Source organism: Phocoena sinus, chromosome 12, assembly GCF_008692025.1.
Source record: "Phocoena sinus isolate mPhoSin1 chromosome 12, mPhoSin1.pri, whole genome shotgun sequence".
Taxonomy (NCBI): Eukaryota; Metazoa; Chordata; class Mammalia; order Artiodactyla; family Phocoenidae; genus Phocoena; species Phocoena sinus.
In genome coordinates this window covers 15,583,687-15,605,967 of record NC_045774.1, presented here as the reverse complement: position 1 = coordinate 15,605,967, position 22,281 = coordinate 15,583,687, and the positions used below count along the sequence as shown (strand labels likewise).

At 45.0% G+C, this 22,281-nt stretch overlaps 1 protein-coding gene across 1 annotated transcript in view; it reads left to right on the top strand.

Moving 5' to 3' along the window:
* Window positions 1-5,903, top strand: part of PPP1R14C (protein phosphatase 1 regulatory inhibitor subunit 14C) — an 86,418-nt gene extending 80,515 nt beyond the window's left edge. The window contains exon 4 of the mRNA XM_032651272.1: window positions 4,326-5,903. Coding sequence (XP_032507163.1) covers window positions 4,326-4,400 — 75 coding nt within the window. The 3' untranslated portion in view covers window positions 4,401-5,903. The remainder of the gene's footprint in view (window positions 1-4,325) is intronic.
* The last annotated feature ends 16,378 nt before the right edge of the window (window positions 5,904-22,281 follow it).

Here is a 22,281-nt window from a genome sequence, read left to right as displayed (position 1 = left end):
AGCACACTTTCTTGAGTTCTCCCCTATCTCATTGGTTCTTCTTTTTAAGGTGTCCTTTGCTGGCTCCGACTCTTTTGCCAGATCTCACTTGTTAGAGGGCCTCTGGCCTTGGTTTTGGCCTTTTCTTCCTCTCTGTGTACACTTTCCTCCAAAGTTTTCTCAGCTGGCTTTTGATTCCAAGTATTGTCATCTTGTGCTGTTCGATAGAATTTTCCGAGATGATGGAAAAACCCTATATCTGCATTGTCCAATGTGGTAGCCACTAGATGTATATGGTTATTGAGTATTTGAAATGTGGCTACTGTGACCAAGGAAGTGAATTTTAATTTTTATTTATTTTAATTAGTTTAAATTGAAATAGCCACCTGTGGTTAGGGGCTGCTGTATTGAATAGCCTGGGTCTAGATCATTGTGTTTACAAACTATGGGTGGTAACCATTAAGTGGTCTTGACCTGTAGTTTTTTCAAAAGATGAAATAGAATAGAAAATATCTCACATGTAGTAAAAGTTACGTTTTTACAGAAAACTTTTGTTTCCTTCTTGCATCTCTGTGTACTAGGTTGCTATAACCGTGGATAGATCACATAGAGATTTTTAGGGTTTTTTTTTTGTTTTTAGGTGAAAGCCACTGATCTAGATGCTGGTGATGCCCATATTTATGTCTTCAGCCATGAGCTGAGACCTGAAGTTACATTTATCTGACTTCTTGACACTTACCCTCAGGTACCTACTAGGCAACTCAAGTCTGTAAACTTGTTGTTTTCTTCCTCCAGTTACCCCCCATCTCAGTAATCATCACCACCCTCTGCCAGTGTTCTGCTAAGGATGAGTGACCTTCATTTCCTTTGTTCCTGTGCCTGTTCCCTGCACCTACTCCCACTCTCAGTCCAGCAGCAAGGTCTAGGTTCTGCCTCTGAAATGGATCTCAGATCTACCCATTTATTTCCATTTTGGCTTCCATGGACTTACTCTAAGCCACTGGCATCCCTTGCCTGGACCATTGCAACAGCTCCAAACCGATCTCTCTTTCACTCTTGTCTTCATAAAACTCATTCTCCACATAGCAGCCAAAGGGATCTTTTAAAACCCTAAACCAGACGATGTTGCTTCTCTACTTAAAGCCTCCAGTGGTCTTCCATTACACCGAGGATACTCCCTCGTGGCCTTACTGTGGCCTACAAGGTCCTGGTGAGCTAGCCCTCGCACCTCCAGCATGGCGCCCATCACGCTCACCTTGGCCTTTCTGTACCAGGCACACCCACTTCCTTGCTTGTTTCTCTGCAGTAACTCTGCCCACATGCCATGACCCAGACCCCAGATCTTCTTCAAGCTGGCTCTCTTTATTAATTCAAGTTTCAACTCAGAAGTCATTTCTTCAAAGGGGCAGTCCTTCTTTGACTAAAGTAGTGTCCCCAACCCAAGTCCAAGTGATCTGTTTTGGAAGTGAATGAGATATGTTGTTACTTATATAAAGTATTTTTGAGTAATATAAGCCAAGACCCATCAGTCAATATATTTTTTTTTTTTTTTGCGGTACGCGGGCCTCTCACTGTTGTGGCCTCTCCCTCTGCGGAGCACAGGCTCCGGACGCGCAGGCTCAGTGGCCATGGCTCACGGGCCCAGCCGCTCCGCGGCATGTGGGATCTTCCCGAACCGGGGCACGAACCCGCGTGCCCTGCATTGGCAGGCGGACTCTCAACCACTGCGCCACCAGGGAAGCCAATTATTTTTGATTAGAGATCCTTGAATCTTCTTTGAGAATCATCTGTGATCAACAGAATCCTTCTGTGCAAGTGGTGTTATCAAGTTTCTCTCTGAAGAATCAATATTCGTCTTGCTATTTTTTAACTTAACTGAACATCTCATTGTGCAAATTTATTGAATGGTTTAAAATATGTACAATACAGTTATATTAAGTTATAGACATATAGATTGCATTAATATAAAACTTAAAATTAGCGTTTTTCATTAATGTCAATATATCATAAATATAAGATGCATTATTTAAACTTTTTAATCACTGAGATTTATGTATGACCAATTTTTGGAGAAAATTTGAATTTGATTTAAATTACCAAATCGCTTTTCTCTTGAAGAAGAAGGGTCTGTAGTTTAGGGTACATTATTCCTTATGTGATTTTAGTCTTTATTTTTATAATGGTCTTTATGAAAAACATGTTATTAAAATAGTGCAGAAATATGACCAGAGTTAAGATAAATGATAAGGTTTGTGATTTTGACCTTTGCTTCAAAAAAAAAAAGGGAAAGGAAAACTACACTCCAGTGCTGAAATTTTCACAGCAGTCATTTGAGTAACAGATTGCAAAAACAATGAAATTAAAACTGTACGCTCAGTATCCTATGTATTGTTTAAACCACATGGTAAAGGGGGCAACAGGAAATGCATTTAACTTTACAAAATGAAAATTGAATGTAAGTGGGGAAAATACAAGTGGGGAAATTTGACATTATTTCATCCTAGAAAGTTCTTAAATTAGATAAAAGTTGTGTTCAGAAAACTAAAATAGGGTGTCATTTTACCTCCCATGTATTCCATTGTGTCCAAGTTCAGAAACAGTGGTGATTAAAATGTTTATGTCCTTTGACCTACTACTGGATAGCTCTCCAAAGGGAATAATCCAAATTGCAGAGAGAGATTTATACACAAAGATGTTAATTGTGGCATTATTTATAATTTTGAAAAGCCAGGAACCAACCAAATGTCCAGTGATGGAGGAATTAAGCAGACTGTAGAACATCCATATAATGAAGGACCGTATAACCATTAAAATTAATTTTTAAAAAGACTAATGTTGTGGGAAAAAGCCTTGACATGATGCTAAGTGAAAAAAAGATATATTTATACAGTATGATCTTAATTAGGTAAAAATAATTTCCATAGAAGAAAATATGTTAATAGTGGTTCATTCTGAAGAGTAATTTTTGCTGGTTTGTATTTTCTAGAAAAAGCACGTTATTTTTATAATAGCAAAAAGATTATTAAAAAAAGAAATCGTGGTGGCTAATAAAATATTAACTATTTAAGCAGATTGTGTTTTAGAGCTGGAGAGAAGCACAGGGATCATTTAGTCTGGGTGCTGTGACTAGGGGTTGTAATTGGTAGGCGAGATTGTCTGAGAGCTGGTTTTCAGAGGCCGTGACGGCGAGGAAGCCTCCTTAGTGTTTTTGCTCTGGGATGCCCTACTGTGCACAGTTCTGTCGTGCACTGGCTGTCCTTTGCTGATCAGAAAGTCTGACTGGCTGTCAGCTTTGCTTCAACAAATATAAAAAAGGAGGACAAAGTAATTGTTATCTAATAAACGTGACATTTGGTAGGCAAAAACTTTAATACATGAGGCAACAATGAAAGATTGCTGAGGGTTTAAAGTGGGAAGCATTCTAGGTTGTCCTTTATTTAATCTTTGGGTTTTCATCCATGAATAGTCACGACATCATTTTAGTGGGTCTCCCCCAACATTACCTTTTAAATGAAATTAGAACAGAATAGGAACGATAGGGTGCATGGCATATAGTAAGTATTCATTCTTTAAATTCTTACTTCAGGTATGTTTTTGTACGTACTGGGCTGTAAATGTAAACGTGTCTGTTTTTCTTTTCAAACTGTGATTTGTAGTCAAATAAAGTCAAGAGACTCCTACTGTGATCTAGACCAGTGGTTCTCAGGAATATTCTGAGACCAGAAGCATAGGTGTCACCTGGGAGCCAGTTAGAAATGCAAATTCTCAGGCCGCACCCCAGACCTACTGAGTCAGTAACTCTGGGAGTGGGCCCAGCACTCTTTGGTTTATATAATAAGGTCCCCCCACAACCAGTGATTCTGATGTGCACTCAAATTTGAAGACCACTGGTCTAGTCTTGCTATTTCGGGTGTGGTCCAGAGACTAACACTGGCATCGCTCGGCAACCAGTTGGAAATGCAAAATCTTCAGCCCTAACCAGACCTACTCATTCAGAGTCTACATGCTCCCCAGGCGATTTGTATGCACGGATTAAAGACTTAGTAAAGGTTGGGAGGCATTGATACAAGCCACAAAGGCCTCCAGGGGCCAAGTGGTTAATGTCAGTGAATAAAGGCAGCTTGGTTTTCTCTCTAAAGAGTACAACAGTGAGAAAGCAGGATGGTGTGAAGGTTAAGCATCTTCGTTTGTTTAAAAATGTCCCATATTGCACCAGTTGAGTTAACACGCCCAGCTAAGCTCATCAACTAAGGTTAACCGCAGTTGACATCAATGACTTCAAGCAGATTTTAAACCCAAATTTTAATAGCGTGACTCCCTCATAATAACTTCTTCTGATCTCTTAGGAATTTATCAAGGAGCTGCTCTCCCGGGTAAGAGGCATGAGGAAACTGAGCCCCCCACAGAAGAAGACTGTATAATTCCGGACGAGGTGGAGCTCTCCTGGAGACCCAAGAAGGGATTCCGACTTCACGAAGACTTTTATTAAAGAATAGTTGTCCTTATGAGCAACTTTTTTGGGGGTAGGGAGGGGTGGTATCTATTAGACATTTATTCAGGAATGTTACTTTTTTGTTGTTGTTTTTAAAGGTTTTGATGGTGTAATATTTTAATAGCAAAGACGTCACCACTCTGGTTTCAGCCCAACCAGGGATTGACAAACCAGGCAGACACACAGGGCTGGGCTGGGCCAGGCATCTTCTTGGAGAAACCAGATGTTTAGGACCTAACTATACGGGGATGATGGTTTTCTTAGACTTTTTTCTGAAGTTGTACGTTTGACTCAGAAGTTGAATTTCTCGTGCTTGTATATATCTTCAGGCAACTAAGTTAACGTGTTGATGTGAGTTTTATTTCACATTGATGGAATACACTTGTGGTCGTCCTTTCATTGGAGGTCACGGCACGTATGTTTTCACGAGGCCACTCGGTATTCTTCGCGTGAGTGCTGGAGACCTACGACGTTCACTTTATGCACCAAAGTGAAAGAATTCAGTGTATCCGTTATTTTAATGAGCTACACTACAACAATGTGGAATCGGTCAAGGGCTTAATTTATGGACTTTGTATCATTTTGTTAATCGGATGCTTTGCCAGGTTATGTACTTATTGCCTCATTTGTGGTATTATTCAAGTTTTCTGAACCCTTTCTTTGAATGTTTATTCAGATTTCTAGAGAAATGCCCACGCTACCTGAGTGGTGTTTTGCAGTGGAACAAGGAAGCGCCGCGTAGCAATTCATCCTCTGCTTTCAACCAAATACTATGTATTATTCTCTCTCCATGAAAGCAGGTCATAAGGAAGTGAGCAGATTAAGTTTCTTCCTCCTTAGAAGTAGTTCTGGTCACTTCGGTGCCCGGGCAGCATCAGACCCGGGTGGGGTGAGCTGAGTGATGAGCAGGTGTAAAAGGGAGAAAGCCTCACCTCCTCTCAAGAGAGTGGATACAGGAGCATTTGCTGGTTTGGAAGCGTGGTGGAGATTTCATTTCTGGCTTCTCTCAGTGGCGTGTGGTGAGGACTCTGGCCCTAATTGTGCACCCTGATCCCTTTGCTTGGAGCGGAGCCTGGGATGCCTACCCTGCCCCTCTCAGTTCTATACCAGATCCTTGGAGAAGGATCAAAATGCAGATGGATGTGGGCGGGGTCAAAGGTCAGAGGAGAAACTCCTGCTTTCCTCCAGGAGGTCCCCACTGCCTCCCCACAGAAACCCCCCATACTGTAAGGTGTCTCTAGGTGGCCCTGTCAGAGGACAGGGGTCAGGCATTTTATATCAAGGGTGCTCTGAACATATTTTATTTTTTAAAAGAACTATGTTTGTGAATTTTATGTACACTGGCAAGCTTTTGAAAATGTATTTAATTTTGTAATGTTTACCAATGATTTATTTACAAGCTATTTACGCAAATAAATGAAGCTGCTTACAATTCTGCTTACGTGTTTGCCTTGGAAAAAACAACATTGACGTGATGATTTCACTTTGTTAGATGCTCTGCGGACAAGGGTACCAAGCACTTGTATCTAGCTTTTCATTTTCAGGTCTTCTGTCATTTGATCCTAGACCTCACCTGAGGTGTCTCCAGATCAGGCAGTGAAAGCAAAGGGGCTGGGACACATCCCCGGCTTGAGAAGGAAACAGAAAGTGACTCTGTGCCCTTGGCCCTGCCTGCCTTCTAGTCCAACCCTCTCTCAGGCCATGCCCCTTGCATTTCACTAAAACTCCCTTTTGCCCATCTGGTGTAAATCCTCAAGATTTCAGATTACTCAGATATTCCAATTACTGTTAGAAACCCGTGCACCCTGTGAGTACAGAAAAATCAGAATTTGCAGGACTTCTGTTAGGCTTGACCAGCCCAGGTTACGGTCTTCAGAGGAAATAAGAATGAACTTTTCCTCCAAAGGCCTCTGATCCTACCACATCACACATTGCCTGCCTTTCCTCCCTGCCCTTGCTCAGGGACTGGCATCCCCTGACTCCCCTGAGCGCTCAAGCCACAAGCTTGGGGTGTGTGGAAGGTTCTCTGTATTTTTTTCCTCCAAAGCTTTGCTAAAACTATTGCCTGGGTCTGGAACACACTCTCCACCAACAGGCTCTCTCTGGAGAGCTGGATTGGACCCCTGCTAAGTGTGTGCACAGCTTCGTGGCATGTCTCCACGGTATTACTGCTGGCTGTTCACCTGTTATCTCTTCTGTTCGACTCTAGGATCCTTGAGGTTAGAACTGGGTCTTGTAAATCAAGCCCCTGGTGTTTGTCAATTGAATAAATATGATAAAAGATTCTTCAAGAAAACTCAACTGTTTCCTTCCCAGCTAGGAGAGTGATTCTTAGACCTGAGTGTACGTTTGAATCACCTGGGAAGCTTTGAAAACAGCTGATGCCTAGACCCCAGTCCTGACCAACTTAATCAGAATTTGTAGGAGCAGAGCTTAGGCATTTTTTAAGGTCCCCAGGTGGAGCGGCCCTGGGCCACTGGGTCATTCTTGTGTAGTCTGATGCACACGTCTGATCACACGGCATCCTGCTTGTGCTGTCACGGCAGGTGGCAGCTGTGACGTGAGCACATTATCTATTTCTCCTTGTGTTTTCTACTGGAGGGGAATTAAAGCACAGGACTAGGAAAATGACTCCAAAGTAGCCAACTCCTGGCCCAGTGATCACTCGAACACTGGTGAATCTAAGTTTAAACTTTACGGAGTGGTGTCCATTTACAACAATCATAATAATAGTTCCCATTTCTTGATCATTGTGCTAAGTGCTTACCTGCCTTATCTCATTAAATCTCGACATTAATCTCATGAGGTGCGTTGCATTATCCTCACTTTACAGATTAGAAAATCAACTCAGAAAGGTTAAGCAGCTTACCCGAGGTCACACAGTTACAGAGCTGAGATTCAAACCCTTTGACCATTAGGCTTATCTGCCTCTTACAGGGGTTACTCTCAGTGCCACGTACAGGAGTGAAAGCTGGGAACTCCATCTACAGTGAGCCGGGCCCCCGAGCTGGCGGGGGCGCGTGGGGAGGCTCTGTGGTCGGAGGGGTCCTCGGCCACCTGCCCGGTTCTCTCTCAGTCCTGAGAACGAAGGGCTCCCGAGCTGTAGGGCAGCCAGGCTCTGTACCGCGGCCCCTCCTCTGTTTCCGGGCTCTTATGCCTTCTCCCCTAACAAAAAGCTCCTGGGCTTGGCCTTAGCAGCTTGGCATGGAGTGCCCTTTCATCAGTGGTTACATCAGGCTCTTTCCAAGAAGACTAAATGGTTGGGAACATGAGCCCTTTTTGAGTCATGACTACCATTTCATGGAGGGGTACAGAGGAGGGGCCACAGCCAAGAGATAGCCAGCCGAGCACTAGGCCCACACCTGGAGATGCAGGTTGGGGAGCATCTGGGAGATGAGCTTGTCCCTTTCCACAGTCAGAGTGGGAGCCAGATGTTTGCCCTGTGGCTCAGTGCTGCCCTGGGCATTGCTCCACGCCCAGCCCACTGGGATTGAGCTTGTTCTTTTTGCTGCCCCTCGGGTGTTGCTCGTTGAGACGCCCAGGCCCAGAGCCACCTGTTCGTGTGACTGCTGATCGACACTCCCCTGCTCCCACCTCATTTTTGCTTCTGAGTCAAAGGTGCTGGGGTTTCCCTCTGCTTCTCGGGGACCTTCCCTGAGTGTAGGCACTTTGCAGGAGCTTCCTCCCACCCCTGTCATCCCCCTCCTTTCACCCCTGCTTTGGGCACTAGCCTCAGGACCCTTTGATGGCTCAAATGGCTTAAGGTAGCTTGGCGGGGAAGTACTGTGGGTGGGGAGGACCCCTTGTCTGTGGTCTGTCCGAAAACACAGAAGAACTCAGTGTATTTGGTAATTGGAACTTTGGGAAGGCCAGTTTCAAACTGGACACAGACAGGGGGGACCGGTGATTTTCCACATTGCTCTTTTCTTCTTCCTTGAATTTATTTCAACCCAAAGGATCCTGGAGAGTTACTACTGGGAGCTAGTGCCATTCCCTTTGGAATTCGGGACGGAACTAGCTATGTGTTTGTAACCTGCCTGTGAAAATCAGGTGGCTTCTCACGGTCTTCTGTGAGCAAGAAAGAACAGTCCAGACTTCATGGAGTTCCCTTCCACCCCGACTCAGACGCAAGGGCTGGAAATGCTTCACTTCTTAAGGGTTCTGATGCCACTGTGGTGTTGCTTGCCTGGGGATGAATTGTTTGTGTAAGACTGGACCGTTCACCTCTCGGCTGTGTGGATGTTCCCACCACAGCACAGCAGACGGGCATCTCAGTAGAGTACTGATACGAGAACGACTGCAAATTAGGTCCTGGAAATCTGTTTTTCTGGTGCTTTTATTGGCTCCATTGAATAAATAAGGCCAGATTTATCTCTGCTACATATTACCTTTGGCTTTAGGCTCTTCAAGTAGGGTGTATTAAATGACCTTGCTGGTTGGGGTTCACCTTGTTTTGGTGGATTCTAGAGGTAGGAAGTCCTATCAAACATGGGGATTTTAAAAAGGGCACTTTTAATGTTAGTGCTGTTGACTTGATCACATTTATACACACACACACACACACATATATAAATTCAGTGTTATCCTTGTAAGGAGACAGTTCTACGCAGGTCTCTCATGTTTCTGCATGTTTGTGGGCAGACATTGCCTTAGTTATGGACAAATGTTTTCAATATGTTTGTATGTGCAGCAAACAGCCTTGGAGGATAGAGATTGTTTCTCCCTCTAAAGCAAAAAGCACATGAGCTTACTGCCCATTATAAAAGATGCAGGTTCCGGGGACTTCCTTGGTGGTCCAGTGATTGAGACTCCATGCTTCCAATGCAGGGCGCGCGGGTTCGATTCCTGGTCGGGGAACTAAGGGAAGCCAGTGGGGCTGGTCCCGTCTCACTCACACACTGGCTCGTTCGGGAGGTGGGTTCCACGTCCCTGTCCTCTTCTGCTTTTTGTGGGGCGTTCCACCCATGGTTCTGAGGATCACAAGCCTTTGGTGTGGATTTAGCTTCAACAGGCTCCACTTCACAGGTCTGCTTCAACGGCCAAATCCTAATCTGTGCACACCCGGGACTGACAGAACACCTGGAGAAATACCTTTCCTCCTCCTTCCTCTCCCATCCCTTCTAGCATCTTGTTTAGGTCATCAAACAAGCAAACACGTGAAAGACAAGCATGTGAACACTGGTGTGCAAGGCAGAGCAAGGAGTGGAAGAAAAGTCCACACTTCATCATCCTGTCCCTGGGAAAAAAACCGAGGGAAGAAAGGATAAGAATGGTGCCCTGGCCGTGAACAAACCACTTTTCTGTACATTCTTCTGTTGTTTCCTAGGTGTGCAAAGAAAGAAAGTTATTGTGTTATATTTGGGCCGGGAATTTAAATTCCATAAAATATTTTATAACTTCTAGGAGGAAGCTCTTTTTTTTTTTCCTGAGCTTTTAAATAAATTTATTTATTTATTTTTGGCTGTGTTGGGTCTTCGTTTCTGTGCGAGGGCTTTCTCCAGCTGCGGCTAGTGGGGGCCACTCTTCATCGCGGTGCGTGGGCCTCTCACTGTCGCGGCCTCTCTTGTTGAGAAGCACAGGCTCCAGACGCGCAGGCTCAGTAGTTGTGGCTCACGGGCCTAGCTGCTCTGCAGCATGTGGGATCTTCCCAGACCAGGGCTCGAACCCGTGTCCCCTGCATTAGCAGACAGATTCTCAACCACTGTGCCACCAGGGAACCCAGGAGGAAGCTCTTAATTGCTCTTTTTGCTCGTGTTTTATCATGAGTCTCATTTAATCCAAGGTGCTGCTTCGTAATTTATGATCTTTATGTGGAGGAAACGTGAAAGATACTTCATAAAGCCACTCTACAAGCAGGCTGTACATTTAATGTTCGGAACAGAAATTGCCCTTACTTAAGCAGTCTCCCACCCTTCCACCTCCCTGATATCGAGAATGACTCATCCATGTATAGGATGAACCAGACAAAGCAATATTTCTAATGAGCTGCAGACCCTGAAGGCAGAAACCCTTTAAGAGTTGAAACTCCCATTTTATTGCCAACAACAGATATCATACTGAATGTTAATTCAGTGATGATCGTCTGGGGAAAAACGAGCAGAAATGAAGAGGTTTTAAACTGATAACCAATCATTAATCCAGTCAACTCCCTCAAAAACTAACTTCATTACTCAGGGGGTCATTATTTTTATGTTGTCAGAGTTTCAGTGAAAAGTCCTTGGGGGTTATTTATGAGTAATTGGGGAAGTAAATGTTGATGTCTGCCATGGATGTTTTATGACTAACTCTTCAGATCTTTATACGGGATTGGTTGAGTCTGGAAATTGCATTGGTTTTCCACCCAAGGCTTTGCAAGAGCTTTTATTTATTTATTTATTTATTGTTTCTGTTTTATTGGAGTATAGCTGCTTTACACTGCTGTGTCATTTTATGCTGTACAGCAAAGTGAATCAGTTGTATGTATACATATATCCCCTGTTTTTTTGGATTTCCTTCCCATTTAGGTCACCACAGAGCACTGAGTCGAGTTCCCTGTGATAAACAGTAGGCTCTCATAACGCAAGAGCTTTTAAATTACCTGTAGTTGTCAGATGGGATTGTCTCCTCAGGAAAGTGGATGGAGCTTGCCCACCACGCTGTGCATTTCAGGTTTTTAAAATAACGTTGCTGTCGGGCTTCCCTGGTGGCGCAGTGGTTGAGAGTCCGCCTGCCGATGCAGTGGACGCGGGTTCGTGCCCCGGTCCGCGAAGATCCCACATGCTGCAGAGCAACTAGGCCCGTGAGCCACAACTACTGAGCCTGCGCGTCTGGAGCCTGTGCTTCGCAACGGGAGAGGCCACAACAATGAGAGGCCTGCGTACCGCAAAAAAAAAAAATAATAATAATGTTGCTGCCGCCTCTGGTCTCTCCCTTTCATTTTTTTTTTTTTTGTTTCCTTTGTTTTGTTTTCTTGCGGTACGCGGGCCTCTCACTGCTGCGGCCCCTCCCGCCACGGAGCACACGCTCCGGACGCGCAGGCCCAGCGGCCACGGCTCATGGGCCCAGCCGCTCCGCGGCACGCGGGATCCTCCTGGATCGGGGCACGAACCCGCGCCCCCTGCATCGGCAGGCGGACTCCCAACCACTGCGCCACCAGGGAAGCCCTCCCCCTTTCATTTTAAATGGTGGCCCTGAGGCCAAGCTATAGTGCCGCTAATTTTATTTGTTTTTTTTATTGAAATATAGTTGATTTACGATTTTGTGTTAATTTCTGCTGTACAGCAAAGTGATTCAGTCATACATAGATATATATACACATTCTTTTTAAAATTCTTTTCCATTATGAATTATCACATGATATTGAATATAGTTCCCTTAGTGCCACTTTCATAAGAAAGACTCCTATAGGAAGCAAGCTTAGGTTATTATAAGGGGGTTAGCAGCACCTACTAGAAGAGTTTTCAGCAGCCATAGGGGGGGCCCCTGCGCCCCCGCCCTCCTCCACATCACAACCCTCCACCACATTCATCAGAGACCCAACAATCAGACATTTGTTCTCCTTCAAGTTAACCAGCACATACTCTTGGTAGGGATCTTAAACTTTAATCATCTTTGCTTTTGTCAGATTCCTTATTGAGGGGGAGGGTCTGGGTGTGTGAGGGCTGTGTATGGGCCATCACGTCTTTTGGCTCCCATCTTGTGATGTAAGCCTCCCCAAACAAAGTAAGGGCATCTCTCATAATTAAAAAATTTTAAATAGCAAAACTAAATATGCATCGAGGCAGGCCCTTCCTTGGTGCTCAATGAAGCAGTCTGTGATTCTGGTACATCGATCTGCATATTTCCTCCACAGAAATGTTCATGCAATACAAATATCATACAGAAAGGTCTAGCTCAGAACAATACCCGAGGGGCCATGAGATTGAAGTTTGCAAGGGGGTGGGTGGGGCAGGTGCGGTCTTCACTGTGATGAGGTCCACAGTGGGCCTCAAGTGGGCTCTAGGGGGTTGGCAGAGTGAAAAAAGCACTTGGATCTGTCACAGCCCAGCCTGGGGTCTTTGGGCAACTGATTCTGTCTGGGCTTCTGTTTCCTCCTCTTAAAATTAAGAATATTTGCCTTAACTATCTTGTGGAGTAGAAAGGTGCAAATGAACAATAAATGTAAAAGGTCGGGCACAGCATAAACATCGACCAGAAGCAGGGCAATTCCCTGGTGGTCCGGTGGTTAGGGCTCCGCACTCTCGCTGCTAAGGGCCCACGTTCGATCCCTGGTCAGAGAACTAAGATCCTGCAAGCCGTGAGGCGCAGCCAAAAAAAAACCAGACCATCTACCAGAAGCAAGTAAGTATGGTAAGTGTATTCATGAGATCGGAAGCTTGAGTAACTGCAAAGACATGGTGCCAATCAATCATTCAGTCAGTAGCATTAGGCTTGGAATCGGCCCCAGCTCTGCTGCTTACTATCTATGTGATTTCAGGTGCTGCCTTAAGTGTCTGCCCCTTGCTTTCTTTATCTGTAAAATTGGAAAGCAACAGGATTAGCGTTTATATGTATGTTAGCATGTATAAACATACAGCACCCTACTATTATATAATTAGAGAGATACTGCGTGTAGTTACTTAGAATACTTCTCTTGCTCGTTTTCAGTTTTAAAAATGATGATCTCTACCCTTAAGGCCCTTGCTTTTTCTCCTCCCTCTTCCTTCTTGATCTGTTCCCATCGTTGATCTGATTCTGCTCGACCACAGGTGTGAAACCAGGGGGAGTTCAGTGGAGTTGACAGCACACCTTAAGTCTTCAAGGCCACCATCAGACTCTCTAGAAGCAAGACTGGAGCACCTGCCTGTGAGGGACAAGTGTCTGTACCCCACAGTTCTCAAGCTCTCCAATTCCATAGCTAGAAGCTTGGAGGACCTGAAAGAACTTTTGATTTGATCTTTGTTGTCTGTGTATGACACTTTCTACTCCTTAGTATTGAAATGTGTTTGTATCATTTCTCCCTCTTGGGGTCATACTTGGCTGGGGGTGGAGGTGGCCATTGAATAAGTACCCTAAATCCAGTAGCCGTCCCCATGGGGGAAAATTATGGGTAGGACAATGGACGTCCATAGCTAAGTTTCAAAGAAGGAGAAATCCGTCTAACAAGGCACACATGTTTTTTTCCAGCATTTCTTGGGGCCGATGTTTTTTTAAATCAAGGACAAGGCTATGGAAAATCATCTTTAATTAAACCTGCAGTCATTCCCTCTAGGGCTTGGTACTGTGTTCACCTCTTAAATTATACACTCCAATTAGCAGAATCCTTTCTCCTAGCCCCGAGGTTTTATTTGCAGATCTCACCGTACTCTGGCAGCTCCAATCTGTTTCATTCCGTCTGGAAGCATCATCTGTACGATTTCTTCCCTGGCTGCCTTAGGCTGCATTCTTTTTCTCTCCCAGTGTGTCTTTGTTGTAAGCCCGGCTGAGACCACAGCCTGTTAAACCGCCACCCCTGCCTATCCCTACCCCACTGACTTTCACTCCTGGCTCTTCCCCAAATCAGTCTCCACCTGTTCATGTATTTAATAAAGATGCTGACCAACATTCTTTGCTGCTTTCAGAAAGAAGCTCACAGAAGTTATGTTCCCTACTTTAACCAGAAAAACCAAAGTGTAAAAGGAGTTCCAGGGGAAGAAATGGAGGAGCCTCCTTAATCAAGCATCAACCCAGCTGACATCACGCCCTAAAATGATTAGAACAAGTCACTTGATATTTTAAATCTTCATCACTTGATAAATTAATCTAAAAAGGGAACAGAGACTGTGCATTTTCTTTCATGTGATCCACACATTGACCCTAAAAGACTTCAGCTTCTTGGAATATCTATTAAGAGCTATAAATTACTGAGCTGTAATTTTAAAAAGAAATCATTACAACAAAATATTTCTAGTGTACAAAAAAATCCAAGGAACAATATCAAAATATCTATATCCGGGGAATCCCCTGGTGGTCCAGTGGTTAGGAATCCGCCTTCCAGTGCAGGGGACTCAGGTTCAATCCCTGGCTGGGAAAAAAAGATCCCATATGCTTCGGGGCAACTAAGCCCTCACGCCGCAGCGAAGAGCCCGTGTGCTGTAACTAGGACCTGAAACAGACAAATAAATAAATTAAAAAAAAAAAAGAAATATCTATATCTGTATCTATCTATATCCATGTAAATATCTATTCATCACCTATTTATCTACTAGTCATAAGCTTAAGAAGGGAAACAGATAAAACTGAAGTCCTTTTTATATGCCTCGCTGACCCATCCCTCTCTCTCTGCAGCTGTAAATATGAACCTGAATTTGGTGTGTATCCTTGCCATGCATGTCTTCATATTTTCACTACTTATGTAGGATCCATAAACAATACTACATTAAAAACTTCATGTAGGGCTTCCCTGGTGGCGCATTGGTTGAGAGTCCGCCTGTCGATGCAGGGGACACGGGTTCGTGCCCCGGTCCTGGAAGATCCCACATGCCGCAGAGCGGCTGGGCCCGTGAGCCATGGCCGCAGAGCCTGCGCGTCTGGAGCCTGTGCTCCGCAACAGGAGAGGCCTCAGCGGTGAGAGGCCCGAGTACCACAAAAAAAACAAAGCAAAACAAACAAAAAAAACAACTTCATGTAAATAGCATCGTATTCCATGTATCTGTCTGTAACCTGTGTGATAATTTGGCCACGTCATTTATTCTACAGGAGGTGTCCATTCTTTCCTGGATGGATGTTTAGGCCCCGACTTTTAGTGATTATGAGCAATGCTATGAGGCACTCGTCATTACAGGGGATCTACGCGTGTGACTGTCTTCACAGGTGAGTCTCAAAATGATCAGGCAAGTTTGGAAAACTCCAGAGCAAACTTTTCCTGTAAAGGGCCAGATCATAAAAATTTTCAGCCTTGTGGCCACAAAGCTTTTAACAGCCTCTGTCAATTCTCTCCCTACACCCCACCCTCCAACCCAACTTCTTCACAATCCTGTAAAATTATAAAAACCATTCTTAATTTGAGGGCTGTACACAGTACTCTGGCAGATTTGGGCAACTAGCTAGTGCATGGCCCTGCTCTGAGTACCACCGGGATGAGGCTACCTGTGTCTCTAAGCCTATTAGATACTGTCAAATGCTCCTGAGATGATTTTGGAGAGTCACACAATCTGTCACCTCCCCTTCTCCCTGATAGTCCATGACTCCCCCCCTCCCTCCCTCCCTCCCTCCCTCCCTTCCATCCAATATGCTACTTGCATGTTTTATCATTTTTATGGGAACCTCTTGCTTGAACTCAGATTAAAAAAAAAAAAAACTTATTCATTTATTTATTTTTGGCTGAGTGGTTCTTTGTTGCTGTGCGCGGACTTTCTCTAGCTGTGGCGAGCGGGGGCTACTCTTCGTTGTGGTGCGCGGGCCTCTCGTTACGGTGGCTTCTCTTGTTGCGGAGCACGGGCTCTAGGCGCGCAGGCTCAGTAGTTGTGGCACGCGGGCTTCAGTAGTTGTGGCACGCGGGCTCTAGAGTGCAGGGTCAGTAGTTGTGGCGCACAGGCTGAGTTGCTCCATGGCACGTGGGATCTTACAGGACCAGGGCTTGAACTCGTGTCCCCTGCATTGACAGGCGGATTCTTAACCACTGCGCCACCAGGGAAGTCTTGAACTCAAATGTTTATCAATTACCTTTGAGGAGCAGAGTGCCAGAGTCACTCTTCTCCATAAAATTCTTACAGAATGAGGCTTATCCCACTTCTGGAAACTGGTGTGTGGCCCGAGCAGGCAGTACAGTGTGGAAACGCTTCCTGCCTCTCGCTCCAGAACAGATGCCGCTTGGGGACACAGGGTGGGCCAGGCAGTGTTCACTGGACGCAGAGCCATAAATGTGCTTGGATTGCTTGGCATCCTTAATGATGCATACTAATGAGGGCTTTTAATTTTTATGATTATCTAGGGAAGAAAACATATGGGGAATGGCGGTAATCCTGGAAGACAAAGATAACAGTAACACAGAACAGTCTTGAAAATACAAAAGAAAAATATGACCCATCTTGAGGGCTGAGTGTGAAATCAATATTTGTGATGAAAAGTGTATGGTAAGGAGCTTTGAGAAAATGGAGAAATTCCAGACCACAGGCTGCAGGGCTTCAAACAAGCTCACACCAGTCACACGACACGTTTTAAGTTCGAACTATGATATTAGAGGATTGGGTTGACTCTGTTGGATTTGAGAAGAGAGCATTTTGTTCTCAGAATTAATTGGTTGGCCTGGATAAAACCTGGAAGACCAGGGAAATACTCAGTGGCCCTACAGGTGTGGTGTCGTTTGGCTTTTGGTGCCATTGGCTTAAAAAAGGAGTAGAGAGAAGGGCTTGGATGGAGGCTACTCCCCAAACACCTGAGATGGTGACTGCTGAGTGCTCTGTAATGCAGGGGCGAAGCACATGGACTCACTAGGGGGCTCCTGGAGGAACTCAGCTAAACCAGCAGCTTGGCCTCCGTGCTGTGTAGACCGGGAGGTAACTGCAGGGCGTCCCAGTGACAGGGGTGCTGCTGGGTGGTTTGGTGGCTGACTCGTCCACACCCTTCTGCACATGGCACACTCACTGGGTTCCCTGGCACTCTGCGCCCCACATCTCACGCCCTTCCCACGTGCAACCTACAAGGAGGCACCCCTCCACGGGACACCGCTCCTAACCCAGCCAAAGGCTGTGCATCTCTGAAGGCCTATTTCTGGCCCACTGGTGGGTCTAGGGGTTCCCTCCCCACCTCTCAAATCACAGGGGGCTGCTCAGCCGGAGCTCAGGGACATCCTGACCCAAGATCCCAAGGCTTCGGCCAGTAGTTTCACTGCACGGCACAGAGCAGGCACTCTGCCTGTTGGTTTTCGTGGTCACGCTCACCGCATGACCAGCCAGTAAATCGGGAGACGAGGTGTTGAGGCAAGGAATATGACTTTATTCGGAAAGCTGGACCGAGGAGATGGCGGACTGATGTCTCCAAAAAATCCTCTCATCTGGGTTTGGATGCCAGTTTCTTTTATAGAACAGAGAGGGGGAGGAGGTGGGGAAGTAACTAAAAAGGCCACAAGTCTTGCAAATATCCCCTGGAATGGCCAGCCACGGGGTGGGGATGTGTTAATTTCTTCTTTCTTGCAGCTATCCACAGGTGGACAGGGTCAGGATACTTCTCTGAACAAAGGCACTTTGGTTTAACATTCAGGCAGAGGGGTGGGGTTCCCCGAGGCAGGCCATTATGTATAGACAGTATCCGTTTAGTGAACAAAAGCAATAGGAAGCAAAGGTGAAAGAAACAGGTCCAACATGGAGTCAGGATTGGCTCTTCCCTGTTATAACGTGTCTCCTAAGGAGATTGCAGGGTTGATGGAAAATACCTTTTTTCCTCTGTCTCCATGGCAACAGAGCGCACACAGGTCCTGCCTGCCTGCCTCTGTCCTCCCCGGTGCCCCGCGGCATGTACTGATCACCTCCTGGCCCTGACTCGCGTGACCTCCAGCTGGCTCATCTACTTCATTCCCTCTGACGCCGAGCACCGTCTTTTTATTGTCCCGCTTTGAGGCCAGTTGTGCAAAGTTGGAAAGGAAAAGAAATAGTCACCTATCACCTGTAAGAAATATGCCCTTGGAATTTAATAACTGATACTGGTGTGGCATTTTGTTTAAAAAGCATTTTCATCTGTATTATTTGATGCTCATCACATCAACTCTATGAAAGAGGTGAGGCAAATATTATTATTCAAAAAAATTTTATTGCCACTTTATAAATAAGGAATTGAAAGCTTGAAGAGAATTTCTGAAGGTAATTTTTATGTCTTCCAGAAACTTCTGAAGTTTCCAGAGCTGGTATGTGATGGATCTGGGACTCATACCCAAATCTTCAACTCTTAATCTTGAGATTTTTAAACAAAACTATTGTTCCCTCAGGGTTCGCCAGAGAAACGGAACCAATAGAATACACACATACATATACACATATGCATATATCAATACAAACGTGTATGTGTGTGTATATATAATTTATTTTTTTAATTGCAGAATTATGTATTATCAATATAATATTATTATTTATTAATATTATCATATTATTATTATCTTAAGGGTTATTTTATGTGATTGTAGCAGCTGGCAAGTTTTAAAACCTTTTGGGCGGACTGGCAGGCCAGAGCTCAGATGAGAGTTAATGCTTCAGTTTTGCGGCAGAATTTCTCTTCTCCGGGAAACTTCAGTTTGTGTTCCTAAAGTCTTGAACTGATTGAATGAGGCCCAGCCACACTATCGAGCTTAATCTCCTTATTTACTATCAACTGCTTTGAGAAATTACCCACATCTACAAAATACCTTCTCAGCAACACCTAGATTACTATTTGATGAAATCACTGGGTACCACAGTCTAGCCAAGTTGACACATAAAACTAACCATCACAACTATATCATAGAAATCCCCCTAGTATAAGTCTCAATTTTGTGGTAAGCAGAAATAAGAGTTAGCACAGAGGGCTGAAAATGAGATTGAGGATTTATGCACTGGCCTATGTTCCATGGACGCTGTGTCCCCTGCAGGCAGGGTCTGCATCAAGTTCAGCTTTGCTTCCCCAGTGCCCAGAATGATGCCTGGTCATGAGAGGCCATCAGTGAATGTGGGCTGAAGGGATATATGTGAACCTTCCTTAATATTTCAGAGGCGCTGATCACGGAATTAATTTTATCTTATAAAATTGGTGGCTTCCAGGTCTTTCTAGCCATAAGAGATGTACTCTGGTGCCTGACTGCCAAGGATTGAATCACAGCATTCCCATTTACTAGCTGTACCACCTTAGGCAAGTAACTAAACCTGTCTGGCTGTCTTCCTCATTTGAAAAATGGGGGTGATAATTGTATTTACTACGTGAGATGGTTGTGCAAGTTAAATGAGTTAAGACATGTGAAGGGCTCAACTCAGTGCCTGGCACATAGAAATAGCCAGTAAATATTAGCTATTATTCCCATTATTATTTACACATCTATCGTAGACTCTTCTGCTTTGAGCCCCACATTCTTCACTTGTAGGAAGGCCAGAGTTGTACAAATTCTTCTTTCTCGAACATTTCGTAGATTCCTAGGTTACCACTGCTAATTGTACACACTGGAAGCAGCATGCTATTTAATAGTTTAAAAGATATTACCTTATGGGAGAGAGTCCCTCCAAATTAAAATAATCAAGGATAGCTTAGTGTATTAGTTTGCTAATATACTGCTAAGACGAAGTGCCACAAACTGCGTGGCTTAAACGGAAATTTATACTCTCATTGTTCATTAGGTCAGAACTTCAAGATCAAGGTGTTGGCGGGGTTGGTTTCTTCTGAGGGCTGCAGGGAGAATCTGTTCCGTGTCTCTTTCCTAGGTTCTTGTAGCTTAGCCTCAGGTGTTCCTTGGCTTGTAGAAGGCTGGCTTCTCCCTGTGTCTTTACATGGTCATTGTCTTCTTTCTATGTGTGTCTGTCTCTATGTCCAATTTTCCCCTTCTTGTAAGGACACCAGTTATACTGGGTTAGGGTCTGTCCTAATGACTTCATCTTAACTTGATCATCTGCGAAGACCCTATTTCCAAATAAGATCATATTCACAGGTACTGGGGTTAGGATTTCAATGTCTTTTGGAGGGGACACAAACCCATGACACCCAGCTTTCATACTGGGCCCAGTGAACCTGTAAACAGCTTATGCTGTGGCCTCAGGCAGTGCCCTTTAGCTGATGAGTAAATACCCAATTCCAAACAGCTCTGTGGTATGTGCTGAGGAACCCCAGCCAGAGTGCTGTTGGGGGCCATTGTGCTGTTAACATTCACTGTTGTTATACTTTAGTATCTCACTATAAACAGTCATTTAGTTGGTGGTTGTAGTGCTGAAAGATGAGTTAGAATGATTTAGAAATAAAGAGCTATGGCGGGGGCTTCCCTGGGGGCGCAGTGGTAGTGAAGTAAGTCACAAAGAGAAAGACAAATACCACATGATATGACTTATATGTGGAATCTAAAATATGACACAAATGAACCTGTCTATGAAACAGAAACAGACTCAGGGACATGAGACAGACTGGTGGTTGCCAAGGGGGAGGGGGAGGGGGGAGGACTGGAGTGGGAAATTGGGGTTAGCACATGTAAGCTCTTATATATGGAATGGATAAACAACAAGGTCCTACTAATAGCACAGAGGAATATATTCAGTATCCTATGATAAACCATAATGGAAAAGAATATTAAAAAAGAATGTATATATATGTATAACTGAATCACTTTGCTGCAGAGCAGAAGTTAACACAGCATTGTAAATCAACTATACTTCAATTAAAAAAAAAAATACACAAAGGACTTGCTCCAAATCTCCCAGAAAGACAGGAGAACGCTTAATGATGGGGAAAGGTGAAATTGCACAATGTTGATTCATTCCCCTGGGTACCTTTCTCCTTGAAGTGGAAATCAAATACCGGATAACCAGTTGTCCTGAGGCCTCCACCTTTTGAAGGTGATTGACCAAAAATCAATTGTCCAATTGAAGTCGGTCCTGCTGTTAACTGAAGGTCAAGCCTGGCAGCGCTGGTCACTAAAGACAACCGTTCATCAGCTGTTGGGAATAGTTGTCGGTACAGCTGCTCCAGGCGCTTACAGACTTTCACAAATATCCATACTGTCATCACCTTCCTTCCCACAAGACCAGACACTTCCCCTCCCACTGCACCTATCCAGGGGGATACTACCAGCCTTCTGTGAGAACAAGGCCCTGAGATGCTCATGGGCACAGACACAACTGCTGGCAGGACAGGAAAGGGAGTCAGGTGGCGCCGTGCAGGTCTAAACAAGAGCCTGTGATGGGCTGGAAGTTCAACAGAGGATGATAGTAAGAGATGCTGTTTTCTGGGGACCTACCATGTGCCAGCAAGCACACAGCATATTCCATGTATTACTTCATTTGATCCTCTCAACATTCCCGTGAGGCTGGTAATACTATCCTGTTTTACAGATAAGAAAACTGAGGCTTGGGCTTCCCTGGTAGCACAGTGGTTAAGAATCCGCCTGCCAATGCAGGGGGACATGGGATAGAGCCCTGGTCCGGGAAGATCCCACATGCCGCGGAGCAACTAAGCCCGCGCGCCACAGCTACCGAGCCCACGTGCCACAACTACTGAGGCTGCGTGCCTAAAGCCCGTGCTCCACAGCAAGAGAAGCCACCGCAATGAGAAGCCTGTGCACCACAAAGAAGAGTAGCCCCTGCTCGCCGCAACTAGAGAAAACCCGTGCGCAGCAACAAAGACCCAGTGCAGCCAAAAATAAATAAATAAATAAATTTTTTTTTTTTTTTTTAAAAGAGGGCTTCCCTGGTGGCGTAGTGGTTGAGAGTCCGCCTGCCGATGCAGGGGACACGGGTTTGTGCCCCGGTCCGGGAGGATCCCACATGCCGCGGAGCAACTAGGCCCATGAGCCACAACTCCTGAGCCTGCGCATCTGGAGCCTGTGCTCCGCAACAGGAGAGGCCACGACAATGAAGAGGCCCGCGTACCGCAAAAAAAAAAAAAAAAAAAAAAGAAGACTGAGACTCAGAGTGGTTAGAAACCTTGCCCAGGTACACAGCTAAAAGTAAGAGAGTCAGGCAGTTAGCCTAGTTGGGCTGACTTCAGAGCAAGGTCTTAACAGCATTTTAAAAACATCAAGGAGTTTATGGTCTAGAGGGAGAGACTGGCAAGCCCACAGGAATTATGATAAGGAGTATGATGGGGGCTGTGGGAACAGAGAGAGGGACCCTGAATGGAGTCTTGGCGGGGATCATGGAAGCACTTCCAGACTT